A 24,202-nucleotide genomic window follows, 5' to 3' on the forward strand; every position below is an offset into this window, starting at 1 on the left:
CTATATCAAACAGATACCGTTCTCTAAAGGTACACTGTGGATGGTGCATAAATTTGTGAGATAGAGGTAAATAAGCCACTTGCAACAATGCTCCAGGATCATCCAGCTTGTAGTGTTCCCCCAAAAGGTCCTAAAAATGCAAGCATGTGCCTGATCCAATTCTTTCAGTCTTTCACATTAACCAAGTAGAAGCATTTAAGAAATATGTTCTGTTCTATGGATTAATTGCAGGCTCACTTCTACAGACTCACGACAGTCCCTGTTAATATACTGCTGCCTGTTTGTGTCTGGATTGGATCCAGATGCATTATTGCCATTACTGATTGAATACACTCTAATTTACACAGTAATTTGCATAATTTAACTTCAGATTAATTTTATTTGTAGCTGTAAGTCTTAAACTGCGATGAGACGACAGGGAACACATTAAGTATAAGTATTAAGTATACTAATGTCATATGCATATTGGATTTTAATACTGATTCCTATGTTCCTCCACCTATATGCTAAGAAAGTTTTTTTCATAAAGTATTCCCCTTGAGAACATTCTTATTCTGAATTAGTACAATCCACTGTCCTCTGATTAATCTGGAATAACAGCGTTACTCCAGAAATATAAGGCTCTGCTCACGGGCCATGCACCTGGACTTGCTAATTAGGACCAGTCTGGAATATTTCCCTGTATGGACCAGCCCTAACCCACTTCTTTCACTTGATTTTCCCTTCTCTTTTGCTTCCTTGACTACTCTCTCTGTCCCGGAATTCATCCGTCTCTTCCTTACCAGATCGACTTCTCTTGTCACCATCTATTGTGCTACCCACCCACATCCATCACTGTCAGCTCACATTGCTCACTGACGCATGGGATTGTTAAATATAAGCTTAATTAGAAAGCATGCACTGGTAACAAATTAAAAAGCCTGTCTAAAATTAGAATTGGACAGAAATTGTCTGAGATTTAAAAAGCAATACTATTACATGACATGCCCTTATTGCTAAGTAATATCTTACTTTTATGCACTGATGATGAAATTAAACTGTGCAGGGGGCTGGCATGAACCACCTACAATTAAGAAACAACTTTCTGCTGAGCTCATTTCACACGAAGTACAAACAGTAAGCAGTGATCAAATACGCTTGAAAAAAACCAATCAATTAAATACATTACTACATGATAGCCTTGTGGTCTATCAAGCATAGCTACAGCCTTTTTTTTTTTTTTTTAAAAAAAGTGTGATGTACAGACAGACATGACCTCAAACCCGGCATGTTCCAAAAATTATGACAAAATTCTTAGAGATTAAGATAGGTACCTTCCCTCTTCATTATAATTCTGAGGAAAAATAAATCTTGCATATGCCTAAATTAGCATACTTGAGCTTACTACTACTTTAACTGTAAAAGATCCAAAAGTGGTACCTACAGCAATGACAGACACAACACCAAAATGATGTCCCTAACTTCCAGTTCATGATATACATGTTTTATGGAAGAAGGTAAAATTTGGCCTTCCAGGGCCCTAAGTCTGAGAGTTACGCACATATGCGATAAGACAGTGCTTATTACTAAGATGGAAACATTTGGGTCTCCGTCATAGCAGCAAACAATTATATTTTCTCTTGCAAACCCTGCTTAAAATATACTTTTGAAATCTTCCTATACCGCTCTTGGCAATCCACTTTCTCTGCACTCCTTTCCATCTAAATTATCACACTTGTGCACCATACACATCTATGCAACTCTGCTGGCCCTCAGCCTCTCACTCCTACCTACTGCAAAAAGAAAAAAAAAAAAAAAAAAAAAAGGGAAAAATATGACAAGTGAAGGGAAAAATGCGACAAGAAGAGCCTGCCATCCTCCTGAGGCGAGACGAGCACCAATAGCTTTAAGGTACATTGAGACTCCAGGCACAGGTGATGCTCTTCGTTAGCTTTAATCTAGTTCGCTCCGAGTGCCGATAATGCGTGTAGCTGCGGCAGCATCAGGTCAGCATAAACTGCCCCGAAATATGCTCAATTCCTTTAGTGTTTTTCACAGCTTGTGGTAAACTCTATATTTTTTTGCTGAAACACCACGACACAGGGGTTTGCTGGCGGGTGTGAGGACACACGTAGCCACACAGACCGCTGCTCACGCAGCGCTGCCGACACGCGGGCAGCCGGGCTTGCCCGTCTCGACAAGGGGGACGGCAGCCTCGAGCCCGAGGCCATTTCTTCTGATGAGGAGCAACTCGTATCTCCACGACACAAAACCTGGAAGGCATTTCCCGCCCTCATCTCTTCACTCCGACGTTTCCTAGCCCTCCAAGATCCTAACCCAAATGTCCGAGATGCTCCAGTGCCTCCATAGAGCTGAATCTGGGCAGTCCAGACTGGTCTCTATGGCTGCCATGAGCAAATATAACTTGTTTTGGAAAGAGGCACAAAGTCATTTCATTTTCTAAGTCATTTCATTTTCTCACAGCGGGGCTGCTGTATGACCTGAATGAACTCCTGCACGAATGTGTCCGTAGGTTCTTAAAAGGCTGCTCTTTAATGAAGTCTTCCATCAGAAATGCTAGAATTAATCCTAATGAGACTGTATTGATCTTATTAGCTCACCTACATTTTAAGGTATAATAATATCACTTACTTGTTTTTCATTATTAAAATGTTTTGATTAGAAAGTCAGTACAGACAGTGCTTATTCAAAAAGTTGACTCATCTTTTCTCATTAAAGGTAACTGAATGGAGAAGGAATAAATCGCTTTTTTCTAGCGGCAAAAACAGGTTTCTGCAATCTAGGTCACATTAAAGAACTGCCTCCAATACATGTTTTAGACAATGAATTGTCTTTTTTTCACTGTGAAAAATAATCAATAAATTCAGTCATCAATGAATTAGTTAACAACATCTTCATGATTGATATTTAAAATACTTTATTTGATTAAATTGTAAAACTATTCTGACCTTACAAATTTTCACCTTTTATCCAGCATCTCTACTTGTCCATAACTGCAAGTGGTAATACTTGGATTCTTGAATATCCAACACATGGGCTCTGATTTCTAGGCCCTATAACATCCACAAGCCAGACCAGGTAGTTGAGATGTTGAGAGTTATTCCTCACTTGCATTCATGCGAGTGTTCTGCAATTTAACCAAAAATATTAATTTTTTTTTCCTACCCTGATTTTAATTTTTTTGACAAAGTCTTCCTATTAGTTTTATGTTGACCACTGTTTTTTTGCAAAGCGTCACTCACTCACGACGCTTGGTTGATAGCAGGGGCCTGCAATCCAGAGCAGCTTTGAATGAGACACGGCTCCTCCTGGCTGATCAATATTCCGGATTTATTTTTTCTTTTGAATTACCAACTGAGAAAGGATTTAACAGGGATGTAAGAGTGAAAAAAGAAGAAAAAAAAAGAAAAAAACCCACCTCTTTAACCTTCAGGGACTAATAAAGTAGTAAAATATTCCACTGGATAAAAAAGCTGATAAATTCTCTATTGGGACACCTCGCCTCTTTTTTTTTTTTTTTTTGGTGGTGATGAAAGCTTTAAGGGAATAATGCCTTTTTATAAAATATTTTAATTTCATCACAATAGTATTTTCTAATGAAAGTATTGTGTCAGAAAGTTATCAAATCTAACACCTGAATCTTAAACACAGAGTGTTCTTTTTAAGACTTAATTCTTTTTTCCTAGTCAAAAAGCTTTTACAAAAGGAAGCTGTACACTCTATAATTCAACACATCTTTTCTATTTCTGATTTCAGCAATACGCTGAAATATTTATGGCCTTGCCAGAACAATGAATACACGGAATTCTCCCTTTAGTTATCATTATGCTGCTCTTCCCCAAGCAGTTCTTCCACAAGAGGAAGAAAAGGTTTATTTCTAGTTCATTAGCTGAAATGCATTAAAGGCATCCTACTTCCACAATGCAGAATTGTCCCCAGAAAAGCATTCTTGCAGGAAAGAGTTTTCTCCTTCTGGTACTTACAGTAAAAAAGCACATGGCAGAATAAGTTTCAGCATCTGCCACCAATCAGATGACTCTCAGGCTGAACTGAGGACTTGTATTTTGATGTTCAGCCTCTATGATTGCAATTTTAGTATTGTAAGCCTAATTAACAAAACACTAAGGTTAGCCAAGGTGTGGCTACCCGTATTAAAGTTATGCCTATATTGTAACACATAGAGATAAACCAGAGTGGGGTGGAAAGTCATCCTGTGCTTTCATGTCAACTTTTTCAGGGCTCTGCTGAAGAACAGTAGTCAAACAGCTGTACAAAATTACATTCCTGCTATAAAAATATAATTAATTGTAATAATGTACCTAGCATTAATTCTGTTGTAATTAAAAAAATAGGTTGCAATGTATAAGTAAAAGGAATATTATTTTTTAACAAAATTAACTCTCCTCAAAAGAGCAAAATGGTTTGAAAAGACATGCCACTTTGCCTGCTTTGCTGCACCCACACCAAGCAAACAGAAAGGCTCAGCTAACAGTTTGCTGAACGCAGAATGACCCTGGCAACTCACCATAACGTACTTAAGAAAAATCAAACCGAAGAAGTGGATAGCTTCCATATTCCAGTTGTTAACAACCAAAATGCAAGACCTTGTCTATGCTTCAAAAATGAAGAGCAACTTGATTATCATGAGATGAGGCACTAATCTGTGCTGATCACCCACAATTTCCACTGATTTCTTTTTATAAATAATACCCAAAATAAAACCCAAAATTGGGCAACTGCACCTAAGCTTCTGTCTGTAGGATGTTCACAAATAAATGTGTTTTTATATGGTGACTTGCAAGATCGACATCAGCAAGAACACTGCAACACTTAACATGGTAAGCAGGATTTTTGAAAGATGTGTTGATTTCAAGATCATTTTAGTGAACTTCAGTGTAACATCCATATTGAAGACTTTAACCTAACAACAGATTAAAGGAACGTGATGTTTAGAGATGCACCTCTCAAGTTCCTGCTGGGCAGAGAGGCAGGCTTTATAGCACTTAGTGGGGTACTGATGACTAGAATTATATCAACAAGAGCAAGACTGTATTTTGGGTACAGGCAGAGTGAGAAACCAGCAGAGAAAAAAAAAATCTGGAAACTTGCACTACCTTAATGCAACTTTCGAAAGGCCTATTGCTTCTATATAAGGAATAAATAATTATGTCCCTGGATTAATCATATTCTGGACATTATCAATATCAAGTGGTTTTTTTAAAATTTTGTAGTAGACTTTCTTAACACTTTCTTAACTCTTTTGAGCAGGATTTTCATCATATAGACTATTGAGTGCAGTCAGCAACTACTTTTAAGTGCTACATAAATAATGCCTTCACTGAGGCATTATTTATTGTTTGTACGATGAAAGTGCTTTTTCTTTGTATCTTCAGGAGATGCTTGTATTCTGCAAAGCAGAAAAACCTCCCAGGATTTAGTTTAAAAATAGCTAACAGTCTTCAAGAAGATGCAGAATGAATCTTTCAAGGGATGATCTTGATTATACTGTTTATTATTTTCGTATCTGCATTTCTGGATATCTTGAGGATCCTGTACAATTTTTTTTTCTCTTTTTAAACAGAAGCCTTACTTAAGGAGTTGCCAAACTGACTCCAAATACACAGCACAATCACAAATTAGGCTTGTAGATTCTGAAGAATATACTGAACTTTAAACCTCTTTCCTCAGGCAAAAAGCGGTGCTATTATATTGGAAGAGGACAGTTTGTGTGGCTAATTCATACATATGTCATTCTGTCCTGAATGTCAAGGATGATCTGTAACAACCGTGCACAGACCAGACCTCAAACCCTAGACTTTGTTTCACATGCACCATAAGCAAATCAAAAAGATGCAAGATAATTTTTGTTGGGGCATGCTCCTTTACTTAATTTTGCATAAAATGAGTATTATGTTGAGAACACCTTTCTGAGAGGGAGAGAAAGAAAGAAAAGTCTTTCCTATTCAAAGTAATATTCAGTATATTGCTTTTTTTCTTTGAAATATGACATTTTTGAACTGGCATATCCGTAACAGTCCCTTTTTAGGGCAGCCCATCTGCAGGAAGATCACGAGAGAAACATTTTGCGGGAATCTGGCACAGAGCACTGCAGACAGAAAGCTGCTGAACAGCTACTCTGCCTGAACTGCCTTTTCTTTTTTTTTTTTTTTTTTTTTTTTTTTTTTTGAGAGCGTGCTTTAAAGCTTTAATCTCATACCCAAGCTCGTCAGAGCCCAAGTCTATCTGTAATACTCTCCAGATCAGAGTGAACCCAGAATGACGACGTTCAATCTTTAAATCCTTCTCTGCAGAGCTATTTTTAAACTCTCAGGTTTATAAAATGGGTCCACGCTACGGCTCTAGAGCTCTCTAATCCAAACTCTATCTATTATATTTGACACAACCACATGTTACACTTCAATTGCATTTAGGAGTGAAAAGTATTCCTCGCATGATTTCCTGGGCAGTGTGATAGAAACAACCTGATGTGACAGAGCACTTCCATCGTCATGGGTGGAAAACCATCTCCCCCTCTCCTGACCACAGCTCTTCTGTTCATCTGTTCTAGTCACTCTAATTCTGATTTTCTGGACACTTCTGCACAATGTTTTATTTTGTTTTCTCCTCCATGCAGTATTTGATACAATAAGCAAACGATGCATAAATATTGCCAAGATTATTTTTTTATATCTTGAAAAGTTTCTTCAGCCAATGTACTTATTCAGTACTTGTCTGAATTAATTCCCAAGCAATAAGTAAATAATATAGAAGCCTATGATACTATGATCATTGCCACCATAATTATCTTCATTAAGATACTGTATTCTATATACATTCATGTCTTCAACCTTCACTCTCTTCTGGTGCAATGAGTGATTTAATCTAACAGTTCACATCCATTTTAAAATTAAAACAAAAACTCTCTGCTGCTGAATTGATGCCAGATTTAGAAGCTGTAATCAGATTTTTAAAGATTCAGAGAAACCTCCTCATTCTGCATCTGTCACAGCTTGGAAGAGGGATCTATATCACTCAATGTAGAGGTGTGGTTTAAAATACTTGGTTTTAAAGCTAATATTCAGAAATATTTTTCACACTGAATTCACCTTATGGCTTTTGTTCAAAGCCCACCAAGCTCAATGGAAACATTTCCACTGATTTCAGTGAATTTCAGATGATGTCTTTTGCGCAAGGAAATCCAGATCTCTCGACTCCTATGTGACGTTTACTACTGACCAGTTCCTCCCAGTTTTTAGAGCAAGGTGATCTTAAACTGAAAAAAAATCCCTCACATATGTTTTTGGAAGACTGATGCTTTCAGTAACCTTTCAACATGATACCTCCATTTCTTCCTCTGTGCTTTTTCAGGTTAACACCTTTTGATGAACCGGAAAGTAGAGAAACTGTGCACCTGACACAAACAGGAGAATTCAGAGTGAAAAATGCACTATTTGGCCAAAGAAAAGTATTTATGTGTGTATGCACACACATATACTCACAATCCACTTCCAAAATGGCACGGACAGATTTGGCAAGGTCCTTGGCTTCTGCTGCAAGGGCTGTTGTGACAGTAGGTCCGATCCTTCCCAGTCGTGCAAGGAGCGCTTTAGTAGACAACGTTGTTCTTCTGTCACTGAAGAACACAAAATAATGACTGTTGGTTTGTAAGATCACAAAAGAAAATGCTACTTTCAATATAGTAAACTACTTTTTCCAAATTGGTTTTGGTTTCATTCTACAAACAAAAAAGATTTTTATTATCAAATTGAGGAGTTCAGGTTAGAGGTAATAACATACCTCATTCCTCAAAATCCAGTGTCAAAAACTCACTGGATGTCAGATAAGTAACTTGCTTAAAAGTATTTTGATATTAGCATTTAGGAAGTGACATTGCTTTAGGGAACCAATTTTTCTCTTCTGGCTGTTAGGGAATCAGTTTCTGACCTTGGCTTTGTAGTTTACACTTCAATCATTTACTAAAAAAAGATTACATAAAACATATAACATTGCTCTCATGCAGTGCCAATGGGAATTGCATTTAATTGATTAGGATTAGCATGAGAGAACAGAAATAGCTAGAGTGTTAGTAGCTGATCCTGCAGATTTTATTCAAAATAAAGTTCCCACTAGTTTCACACAAATAGACTTGATTTCCTTCAGAGCTTTACTGAAAAATATGGCAGCACCTAGACCAAAATAATGTTATGTAGATATTTATGGCAGACTATATGGGAGATATAGGTGAGATTATGTCGAAATTATAAAGTAACAAATGCTGCTCTAAGTCTTGTTGAATATTCTTAAGCACTTTTTAAAAAATGAAAAGTAATAAAACTTAGAGATACATAGAAATATGTATCTATTTATCTGTTATCAGATTAATTATGATGTAAAAATCTCTTGGGCTTCTCTCCAAACTTCTTGTAAGAGATAAGAATGAATTTCAAACCATTATAAGGTTCCTTGTAATGTTACCTACGGCTCTGTATAGCATCATTCACTGATGGAAACATGGAGACGGCCACAGCTATGCAGTTCCAAACTGTTTTAATTTCTCTCTCCAGTGTTTTAATGAAGCTTTATCCTAAAAACTTAATGTACTTTTTTTCCTCTAGTAGAAGTGACACTCAGAAACACGTGGCAATAAACTACAAGAAAATTAGTCACAAGATGATTTGTGAACACTTCTAAAACTGTAGCGAAGTTTTTAAATATTTATAATTGTCATTTCATTACAACACAGTTCAGATTTGCTTACCTTACAACTGTCGAGGAAGCAGAGTTATCTGAGAGTATTTCATGCACAACCTGTTGGTCACAGTCAAGAAGTTAGTACTTTATAAATCACTATTCTAATTGGGTGGATGGGAGGCAGGGGGGGAAGGGTGAGGCAGGGAGGATTGACATGTATTTATAAACTGCCTAGTCTCTCCCAGCCAGATGGGTAAAAGCATTTTCCACTCATTATGCCATCAATAATTTCCTATTCCAACAATGCAATCTAAATCCATTTCTATGCTGACATTTCTCTGTCATCATAAAATGCAAGATACCTTCTCCATACCCCGACAACGGGTGTACAACAAAACAGTGATTTGAGTAACTGATTTTCCTGTTGACTTCAAAGATCCTTGTCACTCCATCCCCTCCATCTTCCTATCCCTCAATAGCAAGGGTTCTGCTAAACAACTACTACAGAACTTACAAAATGATGCAGGTTGATAGACATTTATAGTTACTGTCCTGGCCATTAGCATTTTTCAAAATTGCTGCTTCTCATTTTTCAAATATTAATGTAACTGGTATTTCCAGAAAAAGCCTATGACTGGAATTATTAATCCACACACACATGCAAATTCTTGGCACTGAATCTAGTCAAAGCCTGACATATCTTGAACTTGTCAAACTGTTCCATTTCAACAAAATCACTTTCATCTACAAAAAGATAAATATTTCAGAAACATTAAGTAATTACCCATCAATATTTTACATAATGAATAAAATAGATTAATGCAAATATCTTTTAGTGTTATATTGTGAAAAGATGCATTGACTGGTAGTATACACTTGAAAAGATTGCCCAGGGAAATTGTAAATATTGCCAAGGACGGAGACTGCACGACTCAGGAGGACAAGGTCCTGTCCTATTTGACCCTGCTTTGAGCAGGATGATGCTTGCAAAAGTACCCTTCCAACTTCAGCTATTCTGGGATTCTGTATGCTAGCTTTAATATAGAAATAAAAACTAAAAGAGTAACTTCTAAGTGGAGTAAATATTAGAATTTCATTGGTTTTGCTTTATAACTACAAAACGTTTTCAAAAATTATTTCTGCCTCTCCCCTCTGAGGAATTTCACAGAAATTGCCATAGTTTAAAAATTTCTGACTAATTTCATTTGTTTTGCATATATACAAAGATTAAATAAACTCCTACATGGCCTTGCCTTATAACACTACTTTCTTTTCTATCAAGTTGTTTTAAGTTGTGAAATGATCTCCACAAAGTGTTTGTGTACAGTTTAGCATTTAATCTGTTTAAATGCCAATACACAACTTTTGCAAATAGAGTGTTTCTATAAATAATAGGCTAAGTTACCTCTACAAATTGCAGCAACTTTCCAGTAGCCACCTCAAAGGTCTTCCTAGCCAATTCTGATTTCCGCAGCTGGCAGTCAAGCACTGTGACTCTCTTTCTCAAGTCTTGGATATTATCCTAGGAAAGATATTTGGTCCGCATTATTTTAAGGCTTTCCTTTGAATCATATTCTTGTAGGGTTGGCATACAAGATGGGGAATTAAAAATGGATGTCCAAAAAGTTTAACATAACATTAAAAAAAAAGTAGCTATTCCCAAGGAGGCATGTCTAATCTGCTAGAAAATCAGCTTCTAAATTACTATAGTTTCCAGCTTTTAGTATTACAGTAAACAAAAATAAGAAGATAAAAATATTAAGAGAGATGAAACTTAGGCTGGTTGGAACTGAAGGGATCAGGAACCGGCAGGACCTGTCAGCAGGGTGGCATAAATGGCAAGTGCCCTAACAAACTCGGTTCACTGAGCTGAGTGGGAACATCCGCTGCCCAGTGGGGTAATTGCAGCATATCTGGGAGAAAATCACCCCCTAGGATTGCTCTATAGGCACTTGTGTAACGTACTGACCAGCATTCAGCATCCTTTCTGCACTCCAGCTACACAGAACGTGAGCCCCAGCTACATTTTGTCTCATTAGCTCAAGTCCTGGAGGCTCGAGGTCTCAGCTTGTGTCCCCAGTACTGTTCCTATGTGAGGACCATGAGGAAGATCTTCCTTTGTTTCTGAGCAGCTTTGTTCAGCTAAACTGTTTGCTAAACAAAAGATTTAGACCAAAATAGGCTCAAAATTAAGAAAATACCATTATCACTAAAAATCAAATTTACAAATTTACATTTAAATCTTCTCTTAAAGCTCACCATTTAAGCAATATCTACCTAGCTCTTTTAGATTGGAGGGGGTAGTAAAGGGAAAAGGAACCATATTTAAAAGATTGCATTGATTAAGTCCAAATTTAATCAAAATAGAATATTCAAATTATTACTATTTTCTAAATGAAAAAATAAAAACGATGAGGTCATTTTTACATATACACGAAACCTACACATATATGTATCATCATCAAGTATTCCATGTTAGGAATGCACTTGAGATGTGTCATATTGACCTAGGACACATATGCATCTGGCTCCTATTTTCCCAGCCGAGAGCTATCTGGGTAAAGAAAGGCTCGTACACTTTGCATTACCCCCTTCACCACGCATCATTCCAGTTATTGAATAATACAAGACAAACAGTGACCTACTTTAGAAAAGCAGATGAAAAGAAAATGAAAACAAGATACATGACAACAGCGAGGAAACCATGGTAACCACGACAGGCGACTGCTTTGCTTACTTTATTTTGGCCAGAATTATTAGTGAGCTGAGCCTTCAGCTCTACAATTTCAGCTTCTAACAGGCGAATTACTTCTTCGTAGTCCAGCTCCATTCCCCGCGCCTGCCGCTGCGCCGCTTCCGCGAGATGAATCCTGCTCCGCAAGGCTCTTGCCTCTTCCACAGCTGCCTTGGCTTCCTATAAACGACAGAATTTAATTGAAAAGTTGCAACACCTGCTGAGAGAACTAGAGAGAGGGGCGTATTGATTTAGCTCAAGAATATTGCAGTTGTCATTAAGGCTGCCTTTCAGAATTGATGATTAGATGATTCATTTCTTAATTTTCAAATTTACTATGTGCAGTGAAAGAACAGGTTTTTGCAAATAAAGACAATTTTCCTAATAAGTTAAATTGTGAATTCCATGAATACTGTAATTTAATAGAACGAAATTTTTATAGAAATGTATCTGACACTGTTACTCTGTCCAATCACTTCTGTATTAAGAAAACACTTCTAATGGTATATGTTATTATTTCATATATGATTATTACTGCCTTAATTCACACTTAAATCAGAGTTTCCACATTATTTAAATGGACTTTAGAAGGTATTCAGTCCAAACTATTCTTAAAATATGTATGAATGATGTGTCCTATACAAAAAAAATCAGAGTAAAAAGGAAGATACACACACACTTTCTGGAAGTAGCTAATTCAACTAACTCCTGGTTAAGCAGCTAATAAAGACTCTGACCATTTGCAGTTGAGTGTCTGCAGTACACTGTGTAAGAACAGGGGTCCTTATTCGTGTCTTTCTCACAATCAATAAACTCCTATGAGCCTTAATGCTTAATTAAATTTAATGCAAAACAACTGACATAGGTCACAGGACCCAAGTTCACCTAGAGCACAAACTCTTTCCTTCTTAAGTGTTATCAGAAAACACTTGCTTCTTCAGGAAGAAAAATAAACAGCTTTTTTCAGCCACAACTTTTTAAATCATTTCATCACAAAGTTATCTACATCCAAAATTGCCCCCATTGCAAAGAAAAAAAAATATACAGACATATGTAGATACACAGCATGCTCTCAGGTTTACTATCACCAGACACACTAAATTATTTTTCCCCTTGGCTTTCTTTTAAGCTATGGAGAAATATATTAATTTAATAGGAATATATTATTAAAATTATAAACTTTAAATAAAGGAATTCAAAGAAGTTCAAATTCTTTGTACAAATTCTTCAGCCAAGGACAATTGGGTGAATATTCTACTCCTATTCTACTCCAGAATTTATTATATCCTACTGTCATAACTGTATCCTGGGTGGAAATGAGGCTAGATGGGGACAGAGCCTGAACAGAAAGACACACTGAGAATCTATAACTAGGAAATAACTTTCCAGTAATTGGCAGTGAAACCAATGTTCCTGGAAAATCAAAGGCAACCGGTTCTTCAGTCAGGTTTTCTTATACCACAATGTTTTTCTTGTAAAAAGGTCACCATTCCTACCAATCTCATCCTCAGATGATCTTTACTCTATAAACCTTTAATTTTAATACAGGATATGTGTTTTGGGGTATAAGTAAACTTATCTGAATGACATATATAGGACATCATCTTCCTCATATTTACAATGGCTTTGCAATATGGTACCAGTTTGGAAGATTGCCAGGGACATTCTGGTCTCTCAGAAAATATTTTTAAAAGGTAATCACATACATAGCAAACACTAACTTCATTACTGAATACAGGCAACGTTGATTTTATATAGTTTAGAGCTTTCCATCATGGGACTACAGGCGATAAAAGGTACATTTTAAAAAAACCTTACAATGACATCATGCAATGATAACACAGAGTTTTTTGGAGAGGTTTTGTATTTTCTTTTTAAACAAAGCATTAGATGTGTGTATTTTATATGATTTCCTATTTTCTCCGCCTGGAAACAGAGTCTGTTTCAAAGCTTGTTGCTGTGTGTGTGTCTGCTGGTTTGAGAGCTGGCTGCTTGCACAGCACTAAGGCAGGGTAGGGACCTTTTCCTAACACACTCCCTAAGGCAGTGGTGACCCTAACACATATGCACAGATCAAACCAACAAACCATCAGCAGAAAAAGAGGGGGCCCTATCAATATGATGAGGACTAGGGGGTCTTCAGGATGAAGCAGCCTTCAGCAACAGCCTGGCCGTGGAATAAATTTCTGTGCCAATTAAAGGAAGGTGTGAACTTTTGCTCTAAGCTACAGAAAAGTATATAAAATACCTGACAGCACCAGAAGTGTGAACAGCATTCCAAATTCTATGAAAAGCCTCCTACTACCTTCTAAAAAACAGGCTCCAAATAAAATATTGCTCAAACTGCCTGTAATATTTGACTTCCCTTTCATTTCACTATCTTGATCCTTTTCAATCCCAATTAGTTAAAGTAGTTCTGAGAAAATAATATTTAGTCCCTGGAAGTTCATACTCTTCCATGCAGAGCTGACCTTTAAAGTCACATGACAATAGTTCCCAGAAAAATAAAAGTTTGACGGCCTCATGTGGTAGAAAGTGGGTATTGCCTTCACCACAGACAAGCTATTTACCTTAAATAGCCTTTGGCTAAGTCTGCCTTATTGACAGGAGCACCCAGGTAGACTGAAACACTCAGTCCTGAGGAAATGATGGCCATAAAATCTGCAGTTTAGTGTTTTTACTTTGTACAAGCTCTAGTCTAGACTGATAGACTGAACACCCCTATCAAGTGCAACATGAGATGAGCTCTTGTAACACATCTTCCAATTAAGTTTCAGTCAAAAATCAATCTAGTTTATTGCACTGCAGAGCACAATATGACAATATGAACCAAGAAAGCTTTAAGCAGTTATATTATATTGAAGGTTATAATAAAGATGCTCAACAAATACACAGTTATAAGGAAAAATGTAAACCTAGTCGTAATGTAACCTAAGACGACATATTTTTAAACTGCTGCGTTTTTATTTATGATATCTGATGGAGCAGACAGTAGTAAGACAAACCTACAAGGAGTGTCTGTAGCAGTAGAGAAGAAAGGCCAAGCAGCTCAGTAAGAGAAAACCACTAATAAGGATAATGTTGGGTAGAAGTGGTAGGAAACTGGTTAGTTACCTGGTTTTGAAGGCAAGCTATAAATGAAGGACACAAACACAGCTGGAAATTTATCTTAAGATATGGAAGATGGCTAAATTTGCTAAACAAATGTGATTTCTTCTCCTGATAATTTTCAGAGAACATGGATGCAGAAACAAGATATTCCCCAAAACAACCGAGAAAAAAAAGAACAAATCTTCAGAATTATCCATTTTGAAAAACTCCAACATACTTGCTTGACTGTCTGCAGCTCCTCTGATAACTGCTTCTGTAAGCTCACAGATTCAGACAATTCCTCCTGTCCAGAAAAGAAGGATGGGAGGGGGAACAAGAAATAATTAGATCTAAGAGAGAAATAGTTGGTTTTTATTCTCAATTTTCACTTACGACCAAGCAGCTCAACCAAAAGTACAGCTAGTAACACTCAACATGACTGTACTTCTACCAATGTACTTACTAATGACTTCTATAATACTGCTGCTTCTAAGCCATGACATAAGGTTTACTAATAACATTAAATAAGCAAAGACACTCATTTTGTATATATTCTTATATAAGTTCTTAATATTCAAGTTATTTTCACCATTATATTTATGACCATTGTTTCTATCAGAAAGGTTGTTAAAATACTGCCAAAGGTAGATACAGAAGATACTGAGTCAGACCATGAGTATTTGTAACACAATATCCTGTCTTTGATTGCACGTTTAAGAAAAGAGTACAAAAAAATAGGGCCATCATAGATTGATTCTTGTCAGGTTTGGAAGTTTTCGAATAATGATCATTCAGAAAATAAATTTTATTGAACAATTTAGAAGCAATGAAAATTAAGTATTACCTTTAATTTGCTTATTTCTTTCAAAGCTTCATTTCTTTCTTTCTTAAGCCTTTCCATGTCATCCTCCAACAAATCACAAGCTGCAAACTGTGCATATTTAAACAGGCAGAGTTAGAAACCAGTGCTAACTGCATCTCTCTGTCATTTACCTTTTTTTTTCTTAAAAGGTGTTGTTAATAAAATGAGAGCATAATATTAATTTTAAGCTTATTCAAAAATACTCATTTGCAGAAATACTTAACAATTCGTTCTTTGTTAAAATTGTAAGCACCTTTTCTTCCAATAGAACAGTAACATTATTGTTCCTCAGTATGGAAGTTCAAATCACACAGTGAGTAGTAAAACATAACCCACTTAAGGAACCTCAGTAAATCACTATTGTCCATACTCTTAACAATCACAAATAGTTATGTGAACTGCTTCCTTCAAAGTAGGTTGCTTCAGAAACTAGGTTATTTTAAAGAAAGTTCTGATGTAGATGTAGATGTTCTGATGTTCTAAAAAGTTGTCTCAAATAGGAATAATCTTTAAAAATAAATAAATAAATAATAATAAGCTTTCCAATAATCTCTTCCTTTACCTGTGAATCTGAAAAACTGGTAATTTCATTGGCTTCAAATGTTTCAGGCTTTTGGTCACCATCTGTTGCATTCAATTGCAAAGAGAACAGATTCCTTGAAACCTGAACAAAATCTAAAAAATGCATTGGACTGTGTTGCTGTAGTCTGTGCTTTCAGTTTGGTATTAGTATCATCAAATATAATACAACTGCTAATATCATGAAACCCTTTATAAATACAGAGCCTTTCCCCCATTAGCTTCTTCCTTCTTCTATAGTTTTCTTGGACACTACTCTTAAAGCACGAACATTAGATTAGGCCATGAAAAACTTGAACAAAATATTCAAAATAGACCTGAGATGAAAGTTCACCTTTAAAGTGAACTCTTTAAGCACTTATTTCTTATGTGTTCTTATTTTCTACAACTAGTTACAACTAAAATGAAAGCCATTATTTAACAAAGCATCTTAAGACATAAGAGTAAATATATCAAGTGTTTAAAATGTATTTCATATGTCATTTTAATGAAATCTTTTAAGGATAAACCCTTTTCTTTGAAAAAAAAATCCTTACACTATTAAGATGCCCTATTTGCAAGGCAAATTTAGAAATTTAGAAAATTTAGAAAAAAAGATTCCTGTCTCAGAGTTCCTTTTTATTTCAGTATTTACACATAGATGCAAAAGATATTTAATATAAAATATGTATGAATTGGTATTATCTATCATTTTTATACTTCTGTGTTGCATCATTTTCTAGGGCAATTAACAAATGATTACCTCCAAAAGAGACTGTTCCTTCAGAATCCTTCTCAAGTTGCTGCCTTAGGGCTTGTTGCTGTTCATCTGTGGGCTGTATCCCCAGATAATTCAATGCCTGGAAAAGGAAGACTTATTTGGAGAAAAAGAAAAAAAAAGGCTAGGGATAATGACTGCAGGAACATGGGTGAAGTAATTGAAAAACTCCACTTCAAACAACCTTTTTGTATCATAATATCCTCTCAGGGACAACACTGAGACTTTTTACAGAGACTCTTTATGACTGCCTTCTAATTGAGAGATATTCAGATATTATTTATCCTTGAATAATAATCAGTATAATAATGTAAAAACCTTTTCCTTAGCAACAGCCTTAAAAATCCTGGTGGACATTGAGATTCCCAGAAGGTAACAGAGTTAAACACTAACTAGACTGGCAAAAACAGTTATTTGTCCAATATATAAAATGAAGCATCAGTTTGCAATCTGAAAGAACTATCCAAATAGAATATTTTATGTATATTTTATGTCTTCACGCTTAATGAGCTAGAAATACTCTCATGTTGCTTTATATGCACCAAGGGTGGGAAAAAAGCCCTCTCAAAAACCAAAAGTACTTACTCTCTCCAGCTTTTCTGCTTTGAGACGAACTGTAGAGTTCAAGATATTCTTCCTTTGCAGCCCATAATCATCAATGTTGTTGGGGGAGATAACTAAGAAGAAAAAAAAAAATTTAATTAAATGAAGATTGAGTTGTAAGTTTTGTTTTCTGAATAATCTGTTCTGAAACTTTGCTCTTGAACAACAGAAGAGGCGGCACCATTTGGAGCCTTTGAACACAGGCTACAGGCAAAAATAACAGCTAACTTGCAATTTCTTTGGCTGTTTAATGTATTACTCTCCATTTAAATGAACAAATTAATTGGCTACAATTTTGCAGAGAAAAAAGGAATATATTTTAAATCTTAAGTTATTATTTCATTAATGGAGTAGAGCGGTGCTCAATCAAAAAAAAACACAATTTGAAAACTGGAAAACCTTGCAGTTTGAGAATCTATCTAATGCAACAGAAGAGTTCTTTTTATTTTATTATTTCACAGAGTATCTGTTTCCAAGCTCAAAGTAATTTACATTCTCTTTCTATGCCAAAGCATAAACCAAAGCATCTTGAAAATCTCTGACACTACCACCTCTCACAAGCTATATTAAATTCTGAAGACAGTGGGCTAGGACATCCAGTGAATTAGCACTCTTCCTTTCATCTCAGAATGAAAAAGCTTTCTGCAAGAATTTCTGCAAGAATTTCTCAAGATTATGCTCATTTTTATTACAGAATTTTTTAAAATTTCAGAGCTACTTGAATTTTTCAAGGTTCTTCTTGAAAAAGGGCAGTAAGAAGTAACAGCTTTGACTAAGGATGTGCTATGTAAAAGGATTAAGTAAGACTAAAGTGAAAAAGTGACAAGAGACAGTACACTGGGGCTGTCAAGAATTTCCACTTTCTGTTCTAGTAGTGATTTTTGCAGTCATTAGTTCTATGTTATTCAGAGATGTTAAAAAACTGTGACTTTCTTGAGCTCTTTTAAGCAACTGTGACCCTTCCATGTATTGCATAATATTAATCAAGAGTCTGATAATCTGAACATGTTCTGCCTTATGCTTAGTTGTGTTTTTTGTGATTAGTAATCAAACAGCTTTGTCACACTAAATTAAACTTTAATAAATATTACAATCTCTCCAGTTTCAAAAGTTCATATGCCATAACAGGGAACAGGGAGCAAACTGATCACATTTTTAATATGGAGATTGTTTCATTTAGAACTAGAATATCTAATATGGGTCATAATAATCCCAGGTACAATAATGGCAGTGGAGCAACCTCTAGGATAAATCAGGCTCGATATGTTTGTCCTCTCCCTTCTCAGACAGGTACAGATCATTTGGAGGGGCAGGGGATATCCTATTGCTATGGATATGCTATCCATACTATTGTCAGAAGAATATAGTTCAGGTCTTCATGCAGAAAAAAAACATAAAGCTACACTTATGAAATGAAACAATATAACTTATCATGTCAGATGCATTTTTACATTTTTTTCTTTTTTTAAAAATTCAAAATATATATTTTAAAATATGATCAAAGTAAATATTGTCTTTGTTTGAAAACCACTGTCCCGTATACATTCAGGAAACTACTCTAGAATTCTATTTGTTAAAAACTAGAAAACAAAACAAAATGTTAAGGAGGTTCGCACATATTTCTGTTCTTTCAACATGCTGTCCTGATTTTTTTTAAGGTGCAGGCTGTATACATCCGCAGAATTTCAACAAATCATGAAAGAACAGTTTCTATGGCAACCTAATCTTGATCTACATATAAGTCTTCATTATCTGATTTCAACTGAGCCTATTACAATTACTGCTATATAACAAATGATAACATTTGGTTACTAAAGACACAGTCTGCTGCAAGATAAATAGATTGTTCAGTGACGTTTTTCAAATAAAACTTTTTTTTTATGTGATATTAAAAAAAGGCCCAATATTTCTTTCTATAAAGTCTATGGATTAAGTGGTATTTTGTATAGGACAGTCAGTGAGGAAAAAAAAAAAAGAATTAAATTGGAAGTTACCGGGGGCAGGTGCATCGGTAGGGCTGCTGTCTACAGTTGCAACTGGAGATTGCTCTCTCTTCCTTATTCCAGATTCCATCTGTGGGGAGAGAGAGTGGGGAAAAAGAAAAAAGTCATGAAATGCCATTTCCTAAAACAAGCGAAAAACAAAAAAAAAATACAGATGAATTGGACAGGCATATTAACCTCCAAAAGAGGGAGAAGAAGGAAGGCAGAGGGGAGAGCAAAGGAGTGGCTAGACTAAAACAATCCTGAGAGAAGAGCTGCGCAAGCTGGGGAAAGTGAGAAATGTCATTAAAGAAGAAAAAAAGCTAAAGGCATCTGTTCAGATCCACTGCACCTACAAACAGAAATTTGCTTGTTTTGTGGCAAGGAACCACTTAAGAAAGTAAGTGGTCTAGCCCATACATAATTGCAAGCACACTCAAGCCAGTGCCAATTTAGATCAAGGACTTGTACAGTTGAGTGAGTTTTGAATATTTTCACAGATGGAGAATGAATATTTTCACAGGGGAGTCTCTATGGGCAACCTGCTTCTATGTTTATATTTCTGATAAGAAAGAACAAATGGGCAGGAGTTTCAAATATGAACGTAAGAACAGCTGAGAATCACCTCTTCTGACTTCATAGTTAACATGGAACATTTTCCTCTTTTTTGTTCAAAAAAATTAATTTGGTGTTAAAAAATGCTTCAAATTGTAAAATATCTTTGAAAAATCAAAATAATGGAGTAATTCTAAAATGTTCTTTCTTGTCTTAAGGTCAACACTGCTTTGTACAGCAAGGGTGAACTATTTGAATTAAAATAATGAATGGATTCTGGTTTTTGATCAAAAAATCTCATTACCATGGAGGAGGTGTAACTTGTGAGATCTGTACTCGCACATACATAGTAAGCAATGACTCCCTAACTTTGAAATATATAATTGACTAAACAGAAAATATCTCCTTCTTAACCTTTATTGCCTAGGAAACACCAAAGAAAACCTTTGCATGTAAGAATGCAGTCAATGTTTCCTTCAGCTGATTTCTTTTCTCATCACAAGTCAACCTGTATTCTTATCTCTCTCATCAGTTTGGTTTATTCTACTGTTACACAGTAAGCCATCTGAAAGAGTCTTGATATTCCAAATAAACGTTTTGTAGGAAAGGAGCCACTCATTTTTCTTACTAGAATAGAAACTGAAGTAAAGGAACCCTATACTGAAGCCTGAGTAGAATTCAGAAAACAACCATTTGCTCAGTTTATACTAACACTTGTCCTAAGTCTACTCACAGCATTAGTGGTGAGCCTCGAAACAAGCTTCCCATTAGGAGATGCCAGGGGACTAACTACTGCAGCCTGTTGCTCTCCATAAACTACAGAGGATGATGTTAAGAGACTGGACGGTCGCTGCAGTTCCTCTGAATAGCTTTCATTTTGTCTAATGAAAGCTATCTCCCAAAAACTTTCAAATCTAAAATGAAAATAAGAGAACACGTTGCATATGACATTGTTCATAAGAAGATATGCTCCTCGCAAAAAAATTCCCAAACACCATGAGTGATTTTTTTTTTAAGGACATTTCATGTCCTAGCACTAGAACAACATGTAGTATGTTTTTGATTTCCTTTAAAAGGAAAGAAAGTTTGCCATAATTATACAGGGATAAATGACACATTTGGTCCTTTTTATAAGAAACAGTGTCATAGCTGAATATTTCAGAATCAGGAATATCCTTTTTATTTCCTCAAACCACACATGACAAAATGTTTTACATTAATGTGAATACAAGTATCACACAACAACCATTTTGGAGGTTTGGAAGCCTGACAAATACAATTACCTCATGTTTATTCTCTCGATGATACTTTTCGCCTCTTCATAGGAAACACCAATCATTGACTCTTTGTTTATGGATACAAGCTGATCTCCAGGCTTCAATCGCCCGTCCTAATCCACAACAAATCAAAATCAAACAAACACACACAAATTTTTCAACAACTGTTAATGCTACAGGAAGAATGTCTAAGTAGAGCACGTTGGCCACATCTTTCCATCTGCTAAGGACTGCCACATTTTTCTAATGTAACATGCATTAAATACATGCAACATGTCTGCATTCTTCAATTTCTAAGAGATCAAACACAGAAATAGCCTACAGGTATGCAACAAACTTTGTATAAAAATATTGTAGGAAATATAAAAATTAAGCTGGTATTTACAATACACACACGCATTATCTGCTTGACAGAACTCTACTAAATTTCTTGTTACTTAAGTCCTGCATCCTCCATTCTGATTACGTCCAGCCTATTAAAAGATGTGAACTTCAATGCTGCCCTCCTGTGGCAAAAACTCTAAATATATTTTCTGTCTAGGTTCCTCAAACTTTGGGATAGTCAAAGTGGGACAATTATCTCTAATATTGCTAATATTAGAATCTACTGCAGATTAATGACCCTCATTCCATTAATTAAAAATGTGATAGGCTTCAAATCAGATATTTACGATGAGAAAATGTTCTAAAGGCCACCATGAAATAGCACGAAAAATTACTGTTTATCGATTAAAAGAAGTTTTGAAGAAACACTGTACTTTTTCTTGCTGTCACTGCATTTTGGGATTACCCTTAATCTAGAAAATCTGGGTCAGAAATAGCTATAGACAAAGTTTGTGGCAAAATCATTGCTGGTGAAATTAATACATACTTGGCAAGAAAACACGAGCATCTATCCATCAAAATAACCATAAGAACACAGGATACAAAAGAGCACGCTTGGAAAAGCAGCTTTGTGTGCTTGAAGCAGATGAAAGAGTCCTCTGCCCTTTTTTTAAAAAAAAAAACTTATAAATTGTCCTGGTTTATGTATTGCAATTGTTAGAAACAAATGAAAAAAAGGTCTTTAAATTTTCTACCTTATGACAGTCACCACCAGGGATAACTTCTTGAATATAAACCAAAGGCCCTTCATTTCTGTTAATTCCTCCTACAATATTCAAACCTAGGCTTGTTCCTTTACAAACAGAGATAATCTGAAACACACTATCCCTAGGAAAAGAAAAAGAACAGAATTACTCCACAGAAATATATATTCAATTTAGAGTCACAACTGATGTAACCTTTAGCTTGTTGATTTCATAAATATGTATTACAGCAATCAAATTGAAGTAGTAGACATTTAATCCAAATGTTCAAGCACTACAGTGTCTACTTGCTACAAAATCAGCAACTTCAGTTACTACTTTTGGCAATTCCGACTTATCTTTTAAATAACCAATACACCATTTCACAGGACCAAACTCTGTACTACAGACAGGTTTAGGGAGCATCTGTGCACACATAAACCAGGGGCATTATTCATTAGATCTAGACAACTCAATTAATCTACTTTTACTCTGTAAACAATAAATAAATGAGAAAATGAGGAGAAAAATAGCTGGTTAAGACTGAAAGAATTTGAAATATCAGTAGTATTATCAGTTACATAATTGAAAATGTTTAAGCATTCAGTGCTTAATGCAGTATTTTCTTGAGCAACCTAATACAGTAATTTCTACAGTTTGAACAAGAGAGTTTCAGTCATTTCAGAAGTTACTTTGCCAGCTTTGGGGACGGTGCTAGGACAGAATCATTTCTGCTGTTCATGGCAGTAATATCCTTTGGATGGAACTGAGGACTCTGTGACCTTGAGGATGACCCAGAAGAAAGGCTGTCAATACGTTTTGCTTAAAGGAGACAAAAAAAAGGGAGAGGGAATAAGAAAAAAAAAAGCAAATAAAACACACATTTGCACACATTTGTTTCAATTCATGTAAATAATTCCACTGGATTATTTTCATGTTAGAAAGCGCATGCACACAAAAACAAGCATCTAAATAAAGATTCTGCCCAGCTAAAAATTAAGAACCACTCAGGTTTCCAAAAGCACTTTTTTAAAAACCTAGCAAGTGATGATTTTTTTTTGTCCAGCTTGGAAACAAGCAAACAAAAACTCCAAAACATCTCGAGTCTCTTTCCTGAAGGATAACTGCACAGATATATGAAGACATTCAACCACTCCAGGAGGATGAGAACATCAAGAAATCTAACCCAAGTCTTTATTGCTACTCTGAAATCTTATGTCATGTTTTATATACAAATACTAAACACCTTACTATTAGTTAATTAAAATCACTGAACATAGTAGTAGCATATTTATTTTAGAGCTGGGGAAACTGAGGCATGGACCTGTCAAGTTGCATGTTTAAATTACACACTGAATGTTAAAGTCATTAGTAAACACGTGTGTTTTGCCTAACTTCAGACATTTGCTCTGACTGGTCTAACACACCTTCCCCAAAATGAAAACTGTTTTAAGTACTACATATTCTACTCCACAGAAGGATGACTATAGTCCCACGAGGCTATACCAGGATTGGAAGCAATCCTGTTTTCCCTGCCATGAAAAGCACAGTAATATCCTTACCTGCCAATAGTTGTGTTGGAGAACTTCTTGCAGAGTCGGTGTTGCTATGAGAGCCATACTTGTCCATCAGGTGATGGAATTCCTTTCTGTGGCAATAAAAAGATGCTCTTTGACAAAATTTGACAAAAGGATAAGGATGGAAGAGCTACAGACTACAAATACAATGGAATATTGGTAAAAATGCTTAATTACCTCTCTTTACCCTGTAAGTTTTTCAGTTTGAGTTATAACTGCTTCAGTACTAAGAGTTTTTTTTAAATAGAAAATAGAAGCAAAATTATCTAGAATGATGTAAACCAGAAACATCAGCAAATTAATCTTACAGAGTTAGAGAACAGAAATTGCACTTTCTTGGGATTGCAATTCTCAAGTAATTATCGGGACTATAAAGGGTTATTAAAAACTCAGTTTGATGTATTATTTAAAAATAAAATAATAAAATT

At 35.6% G+C, this 24,202-nt stretch overlaps 1 protein-coding gene across 1 annotated transcript in view; it reads right to left on the reverse strand.

Moving 5' to 3' along the window:
• The window catches only part of STXBP4 (syntaxin binding protein 4), a 48,845-nt gene that overhangs the window by 18,451 nt on the left and 6,192 nt on the right, over positions 1-24,202 (reverse strand). Inside the window, exons 6-20 of the mRNA XM_010211745.2 lie at positions 23,760-23,845; positions 22,890-23,019; positions 22,210-22,342; positions 21,137-21,243; positions 20,587-20,767; positions 19,311-19,389; positions 17,299-17,390; positions 16,699-16,795; positions 15,940-16,052; positions 15,360-15,446; positions 14,754-14,819; positions 11,429-11,605; positions 10,097-10,213; positions 8,759-8,808; positions 7,500-7,633 (exon numbers count right to left, since the gene is read on the reverse strand). Coding sequence (XP_010210047.2) covers positions 7,500-7,633; positions 8,759-8,808; positions 10,097-10,213; positions 11,429-11,605; positions 14,754-14,819; positions 15,360-15,446; positions 15,940-16,052; positions 16,699-16,795; positions 17,299-17,390; positions 19,311-19,389; positions 20,587-20,767; positions 21,137-21,243; positions 22,210-22,342; positions 22,890-23,019; positions 23,760-23,845 — 1,649 coding nt within the window. The remainder of the gene's footprint in view (positions 1-7,499; positions 7,634-8,758; positions 8,809-10,096; positions 10,214-11,428; positions 11,606-14,753; positions 14,820-15,359; positions 15,447-15,939; positions 16,053-16,698; positions 16,796-17,298; positions 17,391-19,310; positions 19,390-20,586; positions 20,768-21,136; positions 21,244-22,209; positions 22,343-22,889; positions 23,020-23,759; positions 23,846-24,202) is intronic.

Source organism: Tinamus guttatus, unplaced genomic scaffold, assembly GCF_059628265.1.
Source record: "Tinamus guttatus ecotype Peru unplaced genomic scaffold, ASM5962826v1 Tinamus_guttatus_pri_ptg000649l, whole genome shotgun sequence".
Lineage (NCBI taxonomy): Eukaryota > Metazoa > Chordata > Aves > Tinamiformes > Tinamidae > Tinamus > Tinamus guttatus.